We start from the raw sequence: 19,085 nt of genomic DNA, 5'->3' as shown, positions 1-19,085 counted from the left end.
ACCATCGGCAGTGGCGGCACGCACCTGTGACGGCATCCACTTCACCATTGCGAAACTTCAGACACAACACCCGAGCGCGCTCGTGACGATAAACGGGGACTTCAGCCATGTCCACCTCTCTAAAACCCTTACCAATTTCACACAGTATGTAAAACGCAAAACAAGGGAGAATAAAATCTTGGACCAGCTGTAAGCCAACATGAAGGGGACATACAGCTCCACTGCCCTTCCCCCTCTGGGCAGATCAGTCCACAACTTGATCTGCCTTGTACAAGCCTGTAGTCAAAAAGCAGCCTGTCACCACCAAGTCTGTATAGGTATTATTTTTTATATATAATATATATATATATTTTATATATATATATATATTTTATATATATATATATATATATTATATTATATTATATTACACACACACATTTAGTTCAGTTTGGTACACACAAACATTTACATGCAACTATAATCAAAGATGAATGAGGCCCATTATCTGTATGCTTAGAGAGTCCTATAAAGGTAAATGAATTGCCAAATCGTGTTTGCCTATTTTATATCTTTCGTAGGAAGAATCTAGGAAGTGAAAATAAACGTGCAATTAAGAAACAGAAAAGTTGGAATATAAAAATGAAGATCGGAATTGCTGCATATTTGACACCCCCCCCCCCCCCCCCCCCCTTAAGGACTTTTGCTTCACACTTAGAGGTGTGACCCTTCAAAATGCTCCTAAATTCATTTTCAAGGATTGGTAAAACGTTTTCCAGTGAAGAAGCTTAGCAGCCTACATTCGAGAAAAAGGGACTTTTTTTTTTTCTGACAGCTGATTTAGTCTGAGCTCTATACAGTCTGTGATCATGGACATGCCTTGCCCTGGAGCATGAGTTACAACAGCCGTGTAACCTGGTAAAAAGTAAGACAGAAAATCCAGGGTAAGATTAAACGAACCTCAGATCTGGCTAGTTAAACAATAAATCATGTTTCATGAGACAGGACTCTGGTGTACAAAGAGATGTTTTGGTTTCTTATCCATGTGTTAAATTATGGGCTACAATTACGCTGGCCCATATAATCGCTAACTAAGATATGCCCCTCCATATAAGGCAAAAATCAGTATCGATGTCGTAGAGGTCCGTGAAGCAAGATCTTGAGCATGGGTTTCTATTGAGAAAAATTTTGGGCAGTCTCCAGATATGACCAGAAAACCCGTCCTTGGACCGGTGTTATTAATTGACACCTATTCTCATTTACAGCCTCATTAATCAAACTGGATGCAAGCACATTCATCTGTAAATTGTCCGTATGAAAAATTTTGTATGCATGAAAATCCGTATTAAAAAAAACAACAACAAAAAAGGTATGTAACCAATGAGTGTAAATTTATGCATAAGAAATTTTTGGTTCGTTTTTTCATATGCAAACATTTACACACAGCTTTACTAAATGATTGACAAATGAGATCCACTGCGTGGAAGGATTTGGAAATAAAACCGTTATCGTAGCAGGTGACACCTATGAATAGAATGGTGTTGCCCAGATCATAGCTGTGGTTTGACAGATGGCGCTGCTAGTGATGACACATCAGACGATGATCCCTCGCAGAAATGTGTCTGAGAACTAATGGTCTGAATGTCTAGAATCGAGAACAATAGATGAAAATAAAAGCTCTTCTAATTAAGTATCAGCTGTGTTGTACATTCCTTCATTAGCTCATTCAGTAATGTGAGTAAACATTTGCAATACAATTCCCTCCTAAGCCTAACCTGCAGTTCTTTAACCTTGTTTGTGTTCAGGTGCTGGGGCATGGACTGGAGACCAGGTGTTGGACTGAGCGAAGCCATGTGGAGAAGAAGCTCCTTGTTGTGGTGTGCGGGCTCACGCTGGCATTATTCATCTGCATCCTGACACTGGGTCTGCATTATAATGAGAGTGAGTGACGGCAACAAAAAAACGACTGCTATGCTCCAGTCTTAACCCATATCTTATCTTCTAAACAAAATGTTCATGTTTTATTTGCACGTTTCAACCAGAAGTCAAAAGGAAGAAAGCTGCATTTAAAGATCTAGTTCCACTGAAAGATATTCAGCCTACCTCTACCTTTTTATAATTTCATCTTCTTATGGAAAAAAAAAATATTACTGCTACATTATTATTATTATTATTATTATTATTATTATTAAAACATATCTATTGGTTTTCTACATTTAACCCATTGCGTACATGCAGCTGAACTGTTCTCCAAATCAAACAAATGGCCATGAATGAAATGAAAGGAAAAGTACTGAAAAAGGAAAAACCTATGTAAATAAATAAATAAATAAATAAATACAAATTTACATGCAAGTTTATGCATATATGCAAATTTCTCAAGAGCCAGACTTGATATTAAATTTTTCAACCAGTGTTCTTCCAATACAGGGCAGTCAAGCGTCTAGCTTGTAGCGGACACGAGTCAACCATTTTCCTTTCTCTGTTCGAGAGAGAACAGTTATCTGGCTAAATGCTTAGTATACAAAGTTTAGGGTAGGCTGATTGGCGTGTCCAAAGTGTCCGTAGTGTATGAATGGGTGTGTGAGTGTGTATGTGATTGTGGCCTGTGATTGATTGGCACCCTGTCCAGGGTGTACCCCAACTTGTGTCCGATGCTCCCTGGGATAGACTCCAGGTTCCCCGTGACCCTGAAAAGGATAAGCGGTATAGAAGATGGATGGATGGATTCTGCCGAAGTGTTTTTATTTAGGTTACTTCCCAACTTTGCTTTGCCTGTCTACCTGCAAATATCACACTGGATGCCAATCCATCGCAGGGCACAATCACATACACACTCACACACCCATTCATACACTACGGACACTTTGGACACGCCGATCAGACTACCATGCATGTGTTTGGACTGGGGGAGGAAACCGGAGTACCCGGAGGAAACCCCCACAGCACGGGGAGAACATGCAAACTCCGCACACACAGGGCCGCGGTGGGAATCGAACCCCTGGAGGTGTGAGGCGCACGTGCTAACCGTTAATCCACCGTGTGCACTTCGACACATTGTTTTTTGGTCAGTTGTATTTATGTTTTCTTAAAGTGCAACTGTCAAAGCATATTTTGATCAAAGCCAGATTGTTTTGGGCTATTTTCCAGAATTCCGCTGTAGCAACTTCTAATGGTTTTTCCGGGATTCCACAAATGCATTCTTGGAAGTCTGCATGTTTCAAAATGGAAGCAGGAACCTCATACCAGCCATTTATCTTTCAGACATGTTTTTTTGTTCAAAACTGAAGTGTCAGAGAGCAGCATACCAGCGAACGCTATTTCCTCCTATTCAGCCACCCGAACTCAATGCAGCCAGACTAATCAGTGCATTATAAAATGACTACTGACTGAAAAATGTGCCCAGACCAGAATGTTTACCCCTCCTTTTCCCTACTCTTTTCAGGCCTATGTTTACTGCTTTTGGGCCAGCTTTCTTGCTCACACATGTTTTTATCTTTCTAGATTTGGCTGAGGATGTGTCTCTGAGGCCCAATGTTTTTCATACGAGGTTCCACAGTAAAACCCACCGCTCTCTCTACTGTTCAAATGCAAACAAGACCTTTTCATGCTATTCATGTTATTTTCATTATCAAACATAACATTAACATAACCTCCTGAAACAAACCAGTGCCTACACTACACGGTGCCTAAAATTTGTAATTGAGACAAAAGTATGCTAAACTGAGACTCTTATGAGTCTCTCCGTGTCTGAAATGATCTAAAGTGCAGCAAAATATACAATATAGGTGTTACCTAAGACAGTATTGTTCAGAGATTCGAGTATAGACGCATACGTAACAACACAGTGGAACAAAGGAGTAACCAAATACCAATTTTTCCTGCATGTGTGGGTGGGTTTTAGGGGTGGTGTGGGGGTTTGCATATATCCTATCTAGACTACCTAAAGCTGTGTAAATATAGACTGTAAGACATTGTTTTTATTTAAGCTGGTGGTGGTCACTTATTTAACTAGGAGCACTTGTGAGTAGATGGTCTCTGTTTGTGTGGATATTCCTGTATGTTTGAGAGAAAGAAGTTGCCAGGTTTGCATCTTCCATGCAAATTTGTCCGTTTATCTCATAACAGAATTCCTAAAAAGTCTTGATCGCTTCCAAGACCTGACTGAATGCAGATGTTCGCTTGATGATATTCAGACCTACCGATGCAGGAAAATTCTCTGTGGTTCACCGTAGCTTATTTTAACTGTTTATTTTTTTTTTAATTTAAGTAATTAAATACGTATTAGTTTAAGTGTGTTTTATTCAGTCCGTACAAAAATTCCCGATTGTCCCGCGGCTTCGTTTTTTTTTTTTTTTTTTTTTTTTTTTTTAATTACTTGAGTTGAAACTACTTGAATTGGCGAAATTGCAATCGCACAAAATTGTTCGGCTTGGTCTTTCACAGTGATGATTGTCGGTAATTGAGACCTCTTAGCCGTACTCATGTCCGACGCATGTGAATCGGAGAGGGCTTTGGCTGAATGAGTGTTGTGGTGATGATGTCGCATGAGAAATAGCAAGCTTCGAATATTCCTTTGAGTTTGCTTGATTTTGAGTTTATTTCTGCGATCGTGAAATCCTTGAGGCACTGTTTAGTATGTTAAGAAATGCATTTATTCACGTGTACATCCTTACAGCATACTGGAGTATGATTTTCTTGTTCGGGTTCCTTACTGTCAGCTTGCGGGGGAAACATTTATGAAGCCTGAATATAATTTGATATTAGTCTGAACTAGGCAAAGACTGGACTAAATAGCCATTATTGCTCGGACAGCTAACAAAAATATCAGAGTAACACACTGGATTTAAATATTAATAGTTTAATATATAAATAATAAGTTCGTGTTTTTTTGGGGGGGGGTTTTTTCTTTACTGTTTGTTCCTCAGCACACCCAGGGCTGTGTCTGACTCAACCATGTGTGAGTGTAGCGGCGGCTGTAATGGGAGCTCTGGACCGCTCAGTGGACCCATGTGATGACTTTTACAGCTATGCGTGTGGGGGCTGGATGAAGAAAAATCCACTACCAGAAGGCAAATCACGATGGGATACCTTCAGCAATCTCTGGGAGCACAACATGGCGGTCATGAAGAATTTACTAGGTCAGTCCACTACCAAGAACTGTTTATTTCGGTTATATGAAACAAATAGAATTGTGTTGAATTACATTAAAAGAAAGTTTGTTTTGTTTTGTTTTTTTTAAAGATTGTGTAAGATTATATAAGCGTCGGTGGTCATCTTTTGAGATATGACAACAACTAACAGCAATTAACTCTGAATTCGATGCTTACGTTTGAATAAAATACAGTACAAAAGTTTTACAAGTTGCATTTTCAGTTGAATTTTGGGGAAACCACTTGAAGCGTTGGTCGTGTTGAACTATTTCAATCGCTTCTGTTTGATGTGTTCGTTGCAGACAGCTGAAAGTCTGTACATTTTGACAATAAATCTGATTTGCAATGGGGTTGAATCATTTTGACTGCAACTGTGTGTGTGTGTGTGTGTGTGTGTGTGTAATATATAATAAAATACACATAGTTCACATACACTCATCGTGTACTCATATTGTCATGGCAGTATTGGGCTTTAAATAATTTCTTTGAACTTTTTCTTTTTCTGGGGCAGAGTGACTGTACGGCATACATCTTTTAATAATAATGTTTTTTTTAAAAAAAAAGAAGAATTTGGTTCACGAGTTTTAATTCAGTTTGGGGTTTCTGTACCAACACAGGACCAAAATTATACCTACAGGGTCGAAAATATACATACAAACACTTATTGTCTGCGTGTATATTTTTGTATTGTTATTGGGAAGTGTAGGCACTTTGCCAAGGTCTGGAAGAAGACCCAAACTGTCACCCTCGGCTGAGAGGAAATTGGTTCAGATGGTCAGGAAAAACCCAGGAACCACCAAGGCACAGGCCTGCCATGAACTGGAAGCAGCTGGAACATCAGTGTCACTGTCTACAGTCAGCGAGTTTTACATCGCCATGGACTGAAAGGCTGCCGTCCAAGAAAGAAGCCCCCTCTCCAAAATCGACACCTTCAAGCCCGTCTAAAGTTTGCGGCTGTGTTGTTTGGTCACGATGACCAGAGGTATGTTTGGGGGAGTAAAGAACACCGTACCAGCTGTTAAGCATGGTGGTGGTAGCGTTATGCTCTGGGGCTGTTTTGCTGCCAGTGGAACTGGTGCATTGCACAAAGTGGTTGGAATAATGAAGAAGGAGGACTTCCTTAGAATTATTCAGCATAATCTCAAACCATCAGCCAGACGGTTGAAGCTTGGACACAACTGGGTGTTCCAACAGGACAATGACCCCAGACACACATCACAGCTGGTTGTGGAATGGATAAAGCAGGCCAACATGAAGCTTTTGGAAAGGCCTTCCCAAAGTCCTGATCTCAACACTATTGAAAATTTGTGGACTGTGCTTAAATGTCGAGTCAGGGCCAAGAAACCAACAAACGTTATTGAACTTTACCGATTCTGCCAAGAAGTGTGGTCAAATATCCAGCCAGAATTCTGCCAGACGCTGGTGGATGGCTAGCAAAAGCATCTGCTCGAGGTGAAACTTGCTAAGGGACATTCAACTAAATGTTAGGTGTGCTGCATGTATATTTTTGACCCTGTATGTATAATTTTGACTACAGAAAACCCCAAATAAATTCAAACTTGTGAACCAAATTCTTCTTTTTGTTATTTAGTAAAGATGTATGTTGCCCTAGAAAAAGAACAGTTCAAAGAAATTATTGAAAGGTATATATGTATATTTTATAATATTGTGTGTGTGTGTGTGTGTGTGTGTGTGTGTGTGTGTGTGTGTGTGTGTGTGTGTTCGCACTTTATGTAGCTGGGTGTACACAGTTCATGCTTTGTCTTGTATGGTTTTATCCTGGAGGATGTTTTTTTTTTTTTTTTATCCTAGTGTGTACATGTGCACTTCATGAGTAAAATAATTATCTTGATGTTTTTATGTAGAGACCCAAGGTCAGCAGGGCCTGAGTAAAGCTCAACAGAAGGCCCTGAAATACTACAAAGCCTGCATGAATGAAATCAAGATTGAGGAGCTGGGAGCCCGCCCCTTACAGGAGCTCATCAACCAGGTGAACTTTTACTGTATCTTCATACGGCCCCATAATTTTAAAATGTTTTTTCTTTTATTCAGGTCAATTAACCTAACCCTATTGGCATGTCCAAAGTGTCCGTAGTGTATGAATGGGTGTGTGAGTGTGTATGTGATCGTGCCCTGCGATGGATTGGCACCCTGTCCAGGGTGTACCCCGCCTTGTGCCCCATGCTCCCTGGGATAGACTCCAGGCTCCCGTGACCCTGAAAAGGATCAGTGGTATAGAAGGTGGATGGATGGATGGATAACCTAACCCTAGACCCAGGAATGAGGAAATATACAAAATAAAATCACTGTGTGATCTGTACAGTTATATTGATATTGAAGTATGATGCGCTCATGCATTTTAGGTGGATGTCAGACAGTAGTAGGAGTGGTGATAGCACAAATGTGTTATTTAAATAACATAAGGCACAACCTGTCATCACCCAATGTTTACATGTATTGTGGTAATAAGATACACTTACTCTGGGGGGGGGGGGGGGGGGACAAATGCTAAAATATACTACTACTACTACTAATAATAATAATAATAATAATAATAATAATAAAACCAGCTCATCAATTATTTTTCTCCTCCCCAGTACTGTTACCTCGATATACCTGAGCTCCGAGCGTAGCTAGCTAGCTAGCCAGTAGCCTTCAATCACAAACAGGGAAAATGGATTATTCTGATTGGTTAATCATATTTCTTACCTGCGTAGGCAATAAAACTTTGTAATAGCCAGTAGCCAATAAATTGTCAGTTAAATATGGAATCGTACTTTTACTGATGACTTTGTTGAAGGTCTATGACTCTTATCCACAAAGGGCCAGTCATTCCAATCAAGCAGGAGGCACACCTGTTTCATCAGTTGATCTTGTCTTTCAATAGACTCGGGTGTGGCTTCTGCTTAGTTGGAATGAAAACCTGCCCCCACACCGGCCCTTTCCGGATAAGATTGGACACCCCTGCTCTATGAACATCATTGCAGCACAGTTAGAATGCAAAACAATGTTATTTGACACGAGTATATAATCATCTGCATTGTATGTGTGCTCTGTCAACCAACACCCAGTAAAATTTCCTGAAATCCGAAACCCCCACCTCTCCCCCACATGCTACGCAGCTTTCATACCAGACTGTTCACAAGGCAAAATAGGGTCATTTCCTGTTTTGTCCTTCTTTTTTTTTAAAAAAAAAACAACTAATTAAATTTAAGTCTTACTGTCCCAAAATTGAAGCACTGCACACCAGTGACGACTCTCTTGAATGAAAGGACAGACAGGTACCAAAATAGATCATGATTTAAAAATGTTTCATTAAAACAATAAACGAATCATCCATGATATAACTGTCCTTGCTACCCGCCAGCTGTATTTTATTGTTGCAATGTTGAAGCATGATTTTTTATTTTTTTTTATTTATTTTTTTTTTCATGGTAAAATTATTTCGGTGATTGTCATCATTTTGTGATGTCCAAAATACTGGACAACACTACGTCAGGGATCCGGCAGGCTGTAAACAAGTCCTGAGGAGACACTGCTGTTCAGTGAGACGGAGAAAGCTCAAATTTCCTATGCGGATAGATCACTTTTTACTTTGAAAGATGACGTGCAGCTTTTGTTGATATCTTGGCTATTTTCTATATATGGGAAAAAAAAGCTAATGTTTGCACAATAGTCAGACTGTAGACACCAGCGTCTACACCACTAAGGGTGAACAAAGAACAAACGATATTTGACTAAATGCAGTATAATGAGCTTCACACACTTCTGCGTATACACACCTGTTCCTGTCATTCATTTTCAACTGAGCCATTTCATTTTTTTTTTTTTTTTTTTTTTTTTTTTTTTTTCCCCAGACAGGAGGCTGGGCCTTGACTGGCCCCTGGGACAAGAACAACTTCCAGGAGGTTTTGCGCACCGTGTCCGCCATCTACCGCACCTCCCCTTTCTTCACTGTGTTTGTCAGCACAGACTCCAAGAACTCCAGCAGCAACATCATCCAGGTGCACAGCCTTCTTCACTACTGGCCAAGTCATTCAGCTACAGAGTTCTTTGCTGCCGATTCGAAATCATTGTGTGTTTTATGGTGTGATTTATGAATAATGTATTGCTCTAAGTGTCGTTTCATTGTCCTTGCTTAAATTCAGGATCAGACAAAATATTAAACTTTATCTTTAATACAGGTTGATCAGTCTGGACTGGGCTTGCCATCTCGGGAGTACTATCTAAACAAAACTGCCAATGACAAGGTATCTAGAAGAATAACCAGAGAAAAGAAAATCTAATATTGATACAACATGCATACGAATTCAGTAGAATCCTTACGTATGCTATGAAGACATTTCTCATTGTCCGACTGTCGTAGAAAATGCTGTTTTTAACAGTTTTGGCCTCTCTTGAGGAAAGTTTTATATATATATATATAGCAGCGGAAGATAATTTGGAACCATTTTTTTGTAAAACTGTGCCGTAACTTACATATTCTTATTCTACGACTTTCATTTCTCAAAGGTCTTAACTGAATGTCACGGGCAAACACTTGTTTCTAATCCCTGCAGTATCTCCACGCATATCTGAACTTCCTAGTAGAGCTGGGCGTCCTGTTGGGTGGCTCAGAGGAGACATCTCGCACTCTGATGCAGGAGATTGTGCAGTTTGAAACCGCTCTGGCCAACATTACGGTTCCCCAGGAGTTGAGAAGGGATGAGGAGCACATCTACCATAAGATTCAGGCTAAAGATTTGGCAGTGAGTCACACTGTGGCTTGAGAATAGAAAAGGTTCAAATCTATTTTGTTTGTGTGGTGTTAATATTAATGTGTGTGTGTGTGTGTGTTTTCCCCCTTAGAGACTGGCTCCTGCGGTTGACTGGATGCCTTTTCTCAAAGCGGTGTTTGCTCCAGTTGCTCTTAATGACTCTGAGCCTGTGGTGCTCTATGCAACGGAGTACCTCCAGAAAGTTTCACAGCTCATTAGCGACACCAATAAGAGGTAGCTCGTCGCCATTCAGCCGAAACCGAATACACGAACAATTACAAACAGCCAAATATTAAAAGGTCTCATTCGTAGCCTGGACCCACACCTTTGTGTGTGACATTATAGACCTCACCTCGGTCTCATTATTAAGCTTGCACAAATGGCTGAGCCGATCTCTCTGTGTGAATGCAGCACACTGAATAACTACATGATCATGAAAGTGGTGAGGAAGATGGTCTCCATACTGGACCAGAAGTTCCAGGATGCTGAGCAGCGTTTTCTTGAAGTCATGTATGGTGTCAAGAAGGTCAGTGATCAAAGATCAGCACTTGGAGAAGTAGTCCTCCAGACTGATCTTATACAAGAAATCGCAATATTCGGGTAAAGCTCTGAACTAAAAATGACTTCCAGGTGTACAAAAGTTTTTGGTAACGCTGATTTCCGTCATAGTCGCATTTTTATGTCGATAAATGCAAGTCACCCGTAAACGATCAAGAGTGCTCACGGCACAGATGATTTGCATTTAGTGACGCCCACAAAACCCATCAAAGGCAAAGCTCCCAGAGAGATGAAAAGAACAACGTGATGGCTAAATTTTGAAAGAGAACCTCGTAAGTGTGGTGTGTGCTAAACCTTCCAATAATGCACGTCCATTGCAGAACCTCGGCTACCCTACACACACCAACTGTTATCCTTTTACAGGGTGCCATTTCTTTTGTTTTAATTTAACTCCTAGTCTTATTTGTGAATTTTTTTTTTCTTTCATTACTGCTTTCTTCATTAATATGAAAGTTGAAGTTTCACAGAATGTCCTCTAAATTGGTGTGTGTGTTTTGAAATAAATAAGCATTTTAAACGTCACAGAGTAACGGGCGTATTAAATTGCAGTAAAGGAGTTGCTGCCAGTCATAGGAGTCGAACACATTAGCCTGCTGTAATGGTAAGGAAAGCGATTAGCAGCTGAAGCTGAGCTCATGAAGGATGTTATTCAAATTGTCCATCACGCATTCACACGGCCCATTAAAAGAGGAGGAAATTGGAAAGCTTAAATACTCTTGCAAAGTATGTAAATAGAAGAAGGGTACAGAGCTGAGCTATTTTATTTTTATTTATTTCTTTTTTTTTTTTTTTTAAATAGCTTGTGTGACAGTGGAAAACTTTCTAGGCTTGCATTTAGTGTAGAATCCCTACGCACTGCGTTGATGTGGGCTGTACAGGCTCAGCCTGGTCAGTGTCTTATTAGGCAGAGATCCTGTTCTCCCGACCTCATCTTCCTCGAGGTTCAGGCTGAAATAACAAGCTATGATTCTGTGAGCTGTGGCTGACGTAGGTGTGTTTGCACTCGAGTGGGTGTGATGGGAAGGAGGAAAGAGCAAGACAGAGATTAAAAGAATTGTGCTGATATTCCATTGTTGCCATAACCGTGCAAGTCACACGTCGTTAAAGTCGACCCAATTATTCATGTTCAGTCATGTTCATTAGATGACCAGAATAATGAGATTTGGACACATTATATTGTTGGGCCACTCCCATCCATGTCTGTCTGTCTGTCTGTCTCTCTGTCTCTCTGTCTGTCTCTCTCTGTCTCTCTCTCTGTCTCTCTCTCTCTCTCTCTGTCTCTCTCTCTCTGTCTCTGTCTCTCTCTCTGTCTCTCTCTCTCTCTCTCTCTCTCTCTCTGTCTGTCTCTGTCTCTCTCTCTGTCTCTCTCTCTCTCTCTCTCTCTCTGTCTGTCTCTGTCTCTCTCTCTGTCTCTCTCTGTCTCCACTTGGATTGTAAATGTCATACCCACAAAGGGAAAAGGAAGCAACAGGGGTTCTTACTGGCCTATAAAATTAATAGACAGGGATTCATGGTCTCTTCAGAAAGATGAAGACAAAATAACCTTCTCGAGATACAGTTTACGCACCATGAACCGCCTGTTTATAAATGCTGCCGAGTTGAAAGATACACTCAGTGATTTCGTTCAAAGTTAGCTAAACCCTACCTATTGTGAAAACCAAAATTCAACCAAATACAGCACCTCAGGCTGACTTGACTGGCAGACAACAGATTAACACACAAGTAGAATGTCCCTCTACCATAATTGGTTGAATGTCGGAGGTTCACGGCATCTTGTACTTTTTCCCCCCTCCCATTTACAGAGCTTGTGGCACCATAGAGGCTAGAATTCTTCCTCTGAACATTTTGACAGCTACCAGAAATTTCAAAAAATGTTGCGACTTGTCAAAAAGAGCATATACAAAGATCCCAGATCACATCTTTTAAAGTATATCCATCCTGCAATAAGTGGGGCTTTCAGTTTGATTGAATGTTTAACCAGGATGTAAGGATCCATTTCTTTGTTTGTTAAGGATTGAAAACGCCTGAAGCAGTGCTTCATTGTGTGAGTGATCAGGGCCAGAAGAGAACCCACTGTTCCCTCTTAGTCATTCTGAGGTAATAGACAACGCTTTTCAATATTAAATTGCATTTATTTTTGTCCGTTATGTTTCAGAGCTGCACTCCTCGCTGGAAACTGTGCGTCAGTGACACAGATAGCGCGCTAGGCTTCGCCCTGGGGGCTCTATTTGTCAAAGCCACCTTCGCTGAAGACAGCAAGGCCTTTGTGAGTATACCCTATTGTGCATTCTCTAATACAGCAGTGAGGCTGAACACACTAACCTCTCCCTTGTGTGTGTGTGTGTATATCAGGCTGAAAATATGGTCTCAGAAATCAAATGGGCCTTCGAGGACAGCTTGAAACACGTGAGCTGGATGGATGGCGAAACCAAAAAGGCAGCCAAAGAGAAGGTGAGAGGCAGGTTACTTCAGGCCATCTACTGTTCTCCAAAACAAAACAAAAAAAGCACGGCTGGTTCAACCAATTGACCGTCCTGTGCACCTGTACATAAAATAATTTAAATGCGATGTATACAGTGGGGTCCAAATGACTGAGAGTACTAGTACTAGAGTACTACGGAAATGCTTCTATTTTGCATTCTTTTTCTAATTTAATACAAAAATGTTCTTTTTACAAATATTACCGACAGCAACTTGAGTGAAAAATAGAATTTTTGAAATATTTAGATGAATTTCAGAGTGTCAGTATTTGGTACGTTCCCTTTTTGCTTTAATGACCTTTTGCTTTTTGCTTTTAATAACCTTATGATCCATTTTAGATCAGATCTATGAGTGTCATCTGAACACATGCTTCAATAAAGAGATTAGGAATGAGGAAAATCTTCCTTTGTTTGTTTTTGTTTGTTTATTTATTTATTTATTATACAAAGCCGTTAACATGGTCAATATCACAACTTTGCTTACATTTTAATAGGGACCCAGAAATAGTCCATAATCTTGAATATTAAATAATATTGTATATTAAATATTCAAGATATTGAGCTTTTACTTTCTTTGTTTTAAACTATTTTTTAAGAAATCTTTAAAAAAAAAAAAAAAAAAATCTTCTGTTTATTTCTTATTTTAAATGAAGAGAAATCACAGCTTTCAGTGTGGACTTTTGGGCTGTCTCTTCACAGAAAACTTCATATCCACTATCACACACTTTTGGTTGTTAGTATAAAAGTGAAATAAAACAAACACATTAATATAAACCTGTGAGTTGACTTGCAGATTGTCGGAGATGTGCTGTTCTAGGAAATTATTCCACACCTTCTGACCAATCAGTGTTTAGTAGATGTTCAGTATTTAGTAGAATGGTCAGTGTTTTTAGTGTTTATTAGAAAGACCCTGACTTGAAAATGTTTGGCACTTTGTTAAAGTCATGATTAGCAACAGGCTAGCAGGCTAAAATTATATATATATATATATATATATATATATATATATATATATATATATATATATATACTGATAGACATCAGTATTAACTCAAGAAATCTGGAAATATAAAGGATTCACAACATTAAAGTCCGTAAATAAAGTTATGTGTAATAAAGTGGAATGACACGGGAAAAAAAGTATTGAACACGCTAAGAAAAAGCAGGTCTCCAAGACAAGGAAAGGCAAGGAACCAGCTGAAATCCGTAAGTAATTATACCCCTCACCCGGGTAATATCAGCTGGGTTAGTAAATTGATGGTCTATAAAAAGGCTTTTCGTTACCAAGGTGTCACACAAACATCTCATGATGGGTAAAAGCAAAGAGCTCTCCCAAGACCTTCACAACCTTACTGTTGTGAAACATATTGATGGAATCAGATACGGACATATTTCAGAATAATCCTCCAATAAGCATCATTGTGGCCATTATCCACAAGTGGAAGCAACATCACTCCGTCATCAATCGGCTACGCACAGGAGCTCCTCACAAGACTTCTGACCAGGGAGTCAGAAGAATAGTCAGAAGAGTAGCCCAAGAGCCAAGGACCACTCGGAAAGAGCTCCAGAAACACTTGGAGGCAGCAGGTGCCATCGTCACAGAGAGAACAATAGGCAGTGCACTCCACTGCTCACGCTCACCCGCAAGACTCCATTACTAAAGAAAAGGCATGTCGAAGCTCGTTTAAAGTTTCTACAACTCATTTGGTCAAGCCTATGAAACACTGGGAGAGTGTAGTCTGGTCAGACGAGAGCAGAATTGAACTTTTTGGCTGTGATACTACACACCATGTTTGGAGAAGAAATGTCACTGCACATCTCCCTAAAAACACTATACCAACAGTGAAGTGTGGAGGTGAAGCATCATGGTGTGGGCTGTTTTTCATCACAAGGTACTGGAAGGTGGGCCATGTATGTGTGGAGTTTGCATGTTCTCCCCGTGCTGCGGGGGTTTCCTCTGGGTACTCCGGTTTCCTCCCCCAGTCCAAACACATGCATGGTAGTCTGATTGGCGTGTCCAAAGTGTCCGTAGTGTATGAATGGGTGTGTGAGTGTGTATGTGATTGTGCCCTGCAATGGACTGACACCCTGTCCAGGGTGTACCCCGCCTTGTGCCCCATGCTCCCTGGGATAGACTCCAGGTTCCCCGTGACCCTGAAAAGGATAAACCGGTATAGAAGATGGATGGATGGTACTGGAAGACTTCATATAATTGAAGGAACGATGAATGGAGCCCTGTACCGGGAGATTCTTGAGAAGAATCTGCTGCATCCACCAGGATGATGAAGATGAGACGTGGGTGGAGCTTCCATCAGGACAACGATCCAAAACATACAGCAAAGGAAACTCCCAATTGGTTTCAGAGAAAAAAAATCAAGGTTTTAGAATGGCCCAGTCAATCACCTGACTCGAATCCAACTGAACAAGATTTAAAGACAATATGTTTAGAGAACGGACCAAAATCACACCTGAATACTGCGACCATTAATCTCTTCATACAGGAAGCGTCTTGAAGCGTCATTACAAACAAAGACTTAACGTGTTCAATACTTTTTCCCCGTGTCATTCCTTTATTACACATAACTTTATTTACGGACTTTAACGTTGTGAATTCTTTATATTTCCAGATTTCTTGAGTTAATACCGATGTCTGGTGAAAATTTCATGTGAATAACCTCATTGGAAATATATTTAAGGTATATGTAAGAAATGTTGATGCACCCAATACTTATTTCCCCCACTAATAAATAAATAAATAAATATAAAGTGACAGTTTAGTGTTTTTTTCTTCCAGGCGGATGCGATATACAATATGATCGGCTACCCAAAGTTCATCATGGATCCCAAGGAGCTAGACAAAGTGTTCAATGAAGTAAGTACAGAATAACATCATTATTGTAATGCAGTATTTCAAAAGACGCAACATATAATCTTCCTTTTGGTTAATTATATCGTCTTAAACCAGACAATTTAGCTGATTCGGGCCTCGTCAGTGTCAAATGTAGCATGAAAACATGAAACACAGTGACTTTAACCGTTGCATGGTTGTTGGTGCCAGATGGGCTAGTTTTGAGTTTTCCAGAAACTGATGATCTCCTGGGATTTTCATACACAACAGTCTCTAGAAAAACAAAAAACATTGAGTGAGCGACAGTTCCGTGGATGGAAACGCCCTGTTGAGAAGAGAGGTCAGAGGAAAATGGCCAGATTGGTTCGAGGTGCCAGGAAGGATATAGTAACTTGAATAATCACTCTTTACAACTGTGGCGAGCGGAAATGCGTCTCAGCATGCACAAAACATCGAACCTTGAGATGGAGAGGCTACACAACAGAGGACCACATCGGGTTCCATTCCAGTTTCAGTGAGTCTGTGCACGTGGTCGCCTCGGAATCTTCTTCTTGGCTGACGGGAGTGGAACCTGATGTGGTATTCTTCTGTTGTAGCCCATCCACCTCAAGGTTTGATGTGTTGTGCTTTCTGAGTGATTATTTGAGTTCCTATAGACTTCCTGTCAGCTCAGATCAGTCTAATCATTCTCCTCTGATCTCTCGCATCTACAAGGTGTTTCAGCCTGTAGAACCTATACGTACGTACGTACATACACACACAATGCCCCCCCCCCCTCCCCACCATTCTGTGTAAACTCTAGAGTCTGTTGTGAGATAAGCAGTATCTGAAATTCTCCAAACAGGTGGTACCAACAACCATGCCACGGTTAAAGTCAGTACAGTGTAAAATGTACAGTGGTGCTTGAAAGGTAAAATTTTCTACATAATTAGAATAAATATGACCCAAAGCATCATCAGATTTTCATCCTAAAAGTAGACAAATGAGAAACAAATGAGAAAAAATATTATACTTGGTCACTTATTTATTGAGGAAAATGATCCAATATTATATAAATGTGAGTGGGAAAAGTATGTGAACCTCTAGGATTTGCAGTTTAATTTGAAGGTGAAATTAGAGTCGGGTGTTTTCAATCAATGGGATGACGAACCTGATTTGAAACCTCATTTGTTTAATTGTTTAATTGAGTGAGCACCCTGTTTTATTTAAAGAACAGGGCTCTATCAAAGTCTGATCATCAGAACACACGTTTGTGGAAGCGTATCATGGCACGGACAGAGGAGATCTCTGACGACTTCAGAAAAAGAGTCGTCGTTTCTCATCAGGAAAAGGTTACAAAAGCATCTCTAAATAGTTTGGAGTCTACAGTCAGACAGATCGTGTACAAATGGAGGAAATTAAAGACCATTGTAACCTTCCCCGGGAGTGGAGACCAACAAAGATCACTCCAAGGGCAAGACGTGTCATAGTGTGCAGGGTCATAAAGGTGCCAGGGTAGCTTCTAAGCAACTTTCTCACATTGGCTAGTGATAATGTTCATGAGTCCACCATCAGAAAAACGCTGAAGAACAATGGTGCGTATGGCAGGGTTGCAAGGAGAAAGCCACTGCTCTCCAAAAAGAACATCGCTGACCATCTGCAGTTCGCTAAAGATCATGTGGAAAAATATTTTGTGGACGGATGAGACCGAAATAGATTTTTTGGTTTAAATGAGAAGGGTTATGTTTGGAGAAAGGAAAAATAAGAACCTCAAGACAACCATCCTAAACACACGAGTCATTCTACCAGAGAACGGTTAAAGAAGAATAAAGTGAATGTTTGGGAATGGCCGAGTCAAAGTCCTGATCTTAATCCAATAGGAATGTTGTGGAAGAACCTGAAGCGAGCAGTTCATGTGAGGAAACACACCAACATCCCAGAGCTGAAGCTGTTCTGTACTGAGGAACGGGCTGAAACTCCTCCAAGCCGACACGCAGGACGGATCGACAGTTACCCCAAACGTTTAGTTACAGTCATTGCTGCACAAGAGGGTCACACCACATACTGAAAGCAAAGCTTCACAGATATGTAATATTCGATCATTTTCATCAATAAATAAACGAACGAGTATAATAATTTTGGTCTCGTTTGTTTAATTGGGTTCTCTTCATCCACTTTTAGGACTTGTGAAAATCTTATTATGTTTTAGGCTATATTTATGCAGGAATATAGAAATTATGCAGGGTTCACAAACTTTCAAGCACCACTGTATATTTAATGTCGTCATTCTGTGTTAGTTTGAAGTCGTTCCAGACTTATACTTCCAGAATGTCATGCAGTACTACAACTTCTCTGGCCGGGTCACAGCTGACCAGCTGAGGAAAGCCCCAAACAAAGATCAGTAAGCTGCTGCCCTACTCACACACTCGCTACACCTTCTGCTTATCCTCTCTCTTACACTCTGCTTACTAGAACTCTGCTGAAACGTGCCTCTTCCTCCTCTAATACAGATGGAGTATGACCCCACCTACAGTCAATGCCTATTACAACCCCACCAAGAATGAGATGGTACTTCCTGCTGGTATCCTTCAAGCCCCCTTCTACAGTCACGCCTGGCCAAAGTAAAAGCCTCACACACCTCCCCCTAAGTCGTCACTTTACTACTGGTGCCAATGTATAAAATGATAAACCGTGCTGTGAATGAGAAAATCTTTACTATTTGCTTTTCTAGAGCCCTGAATTTCGGTGGCATTGGTGTCGTTATGGGTCATGAGCTGACTCATGCATTTGATGATCAGGGTAAACAGTTTGCAGTACTTTTAAGACACGCTGTAGTTTTTTGTTCTTATGGAATTATGCTGTAGATTACAGCCAGGTCTTAGCTGGCTAAGAAAGGCCTGCTAGTAACGTAACGTCATATAAGAAGTCCGTGCGAAAATGATTCCCCTTGGCATTTCATGTTGTGAATGAACAGTAGCTTTATTCATGTATAAACAACAGGGTCATTTACGGTATAGTCTAGCTTGAACTCGATTCAACTTTGATGATTTTTTGACAATGGGCTGTTCATGAATTTAAGGGGTTGCAAATTTGATTCAATTTGAAACATATTTTCGTAGCTTTTTAGACTGCTAAGAATTGTTCCCTGGTGTTTTCCATCAGTTCACAGTTTTCATTGATTAACAGCTGAATCTGGTCATTATCCATTGTGATGTCCAGTTCCCTAAGGTTCACTGTTGCTAGATTAAAGTACTCCAATCTCGCATTGCATACAATTCACTTTGTTTTCCCTGTAAACAAAACTCTGTGTCTATCTGCCGTTCCGTTCTAG

At 40.3% G+C, this 19,085-nt stretch overlaps 1 protein-coding gene across 1 annotated transcript in view; it reads left to right on the top strand.

The window, feature by feature from the left end:
- The window catches only part of ece1 (endothelin converting enzyme 1), a 32,754-nt gene that overhangs the window by 11,475 nt on the left and 2,194 nt on the right, over positions 1-19,085 (top strand). Inside the window, exons 2-15 of the mRNA XM_017450714.3 lie at positions 1,785-1,920; positions 4,908-5,120; positions 6,998-7,122; positions 8,990-9,136; positions 9,317-9,382; positions 9,692-9,880; positions 9,981-10,123; positions 10,301-10,415; positions 12,603-12,713; positions 12,800-12,898; positions 15,722-15,799; positions 18,052-18,155; positions 18,265-18,375; positions 18,486-18,553. Coding sequence (XP_017306203.1) covers positions 1,785-1,920; positions 4,908-5,120; positions 6,998-7,122; positions 8,990-9,136; positions 9,317-9,382; positions 9,692-9,880; positions 9,981-10,123; positions 10,301-10,415; positions 12,603-12,713; positions 12,800-12,898; positions 15,722-15,799; positions 18,052-18,155; positions 18,265-18,375; positions 18,486-18,553 — 1,705 coding nt within the window. The remainder of the gene's footprint in view (positions 1-1,784; positions 1,921-4,907; positions 5,121-6,997; positions 7,123-8,989; positions 9,137-9,316; positions 9,383-9,691; positions 9,881-9,980; positions 10,124-10,300; positions 10,416-12,602; positions 12,714-12,799; positions 12,899-15,721; positions 15,800-18,051; positions 18,156-18,264; positions 18,376-18,485; positions 18,554-19,085) is intronic.

This window comes from Ictalurus punctatus, chromosome 21 (genome assembly GCF_001660625.3).
Source record: "Ictalurus punctatus breed USDA103 chromosome 21, Coco_2.0, whole genome shotgun sequence".
Classification (NCBI taxonomy): domain Eukaryota; kingdom Metazoa; phylum Chordata; class Actinopteri; order Siluriformes; family Ictaluridae; genus Ictalurus; species Ictalurus punctatus.
The sequence above is the reverse complement of the archived record's forward strand: the minus strand, read 5'-3'. Positions and strand labels throughout refer to the sequence as shown.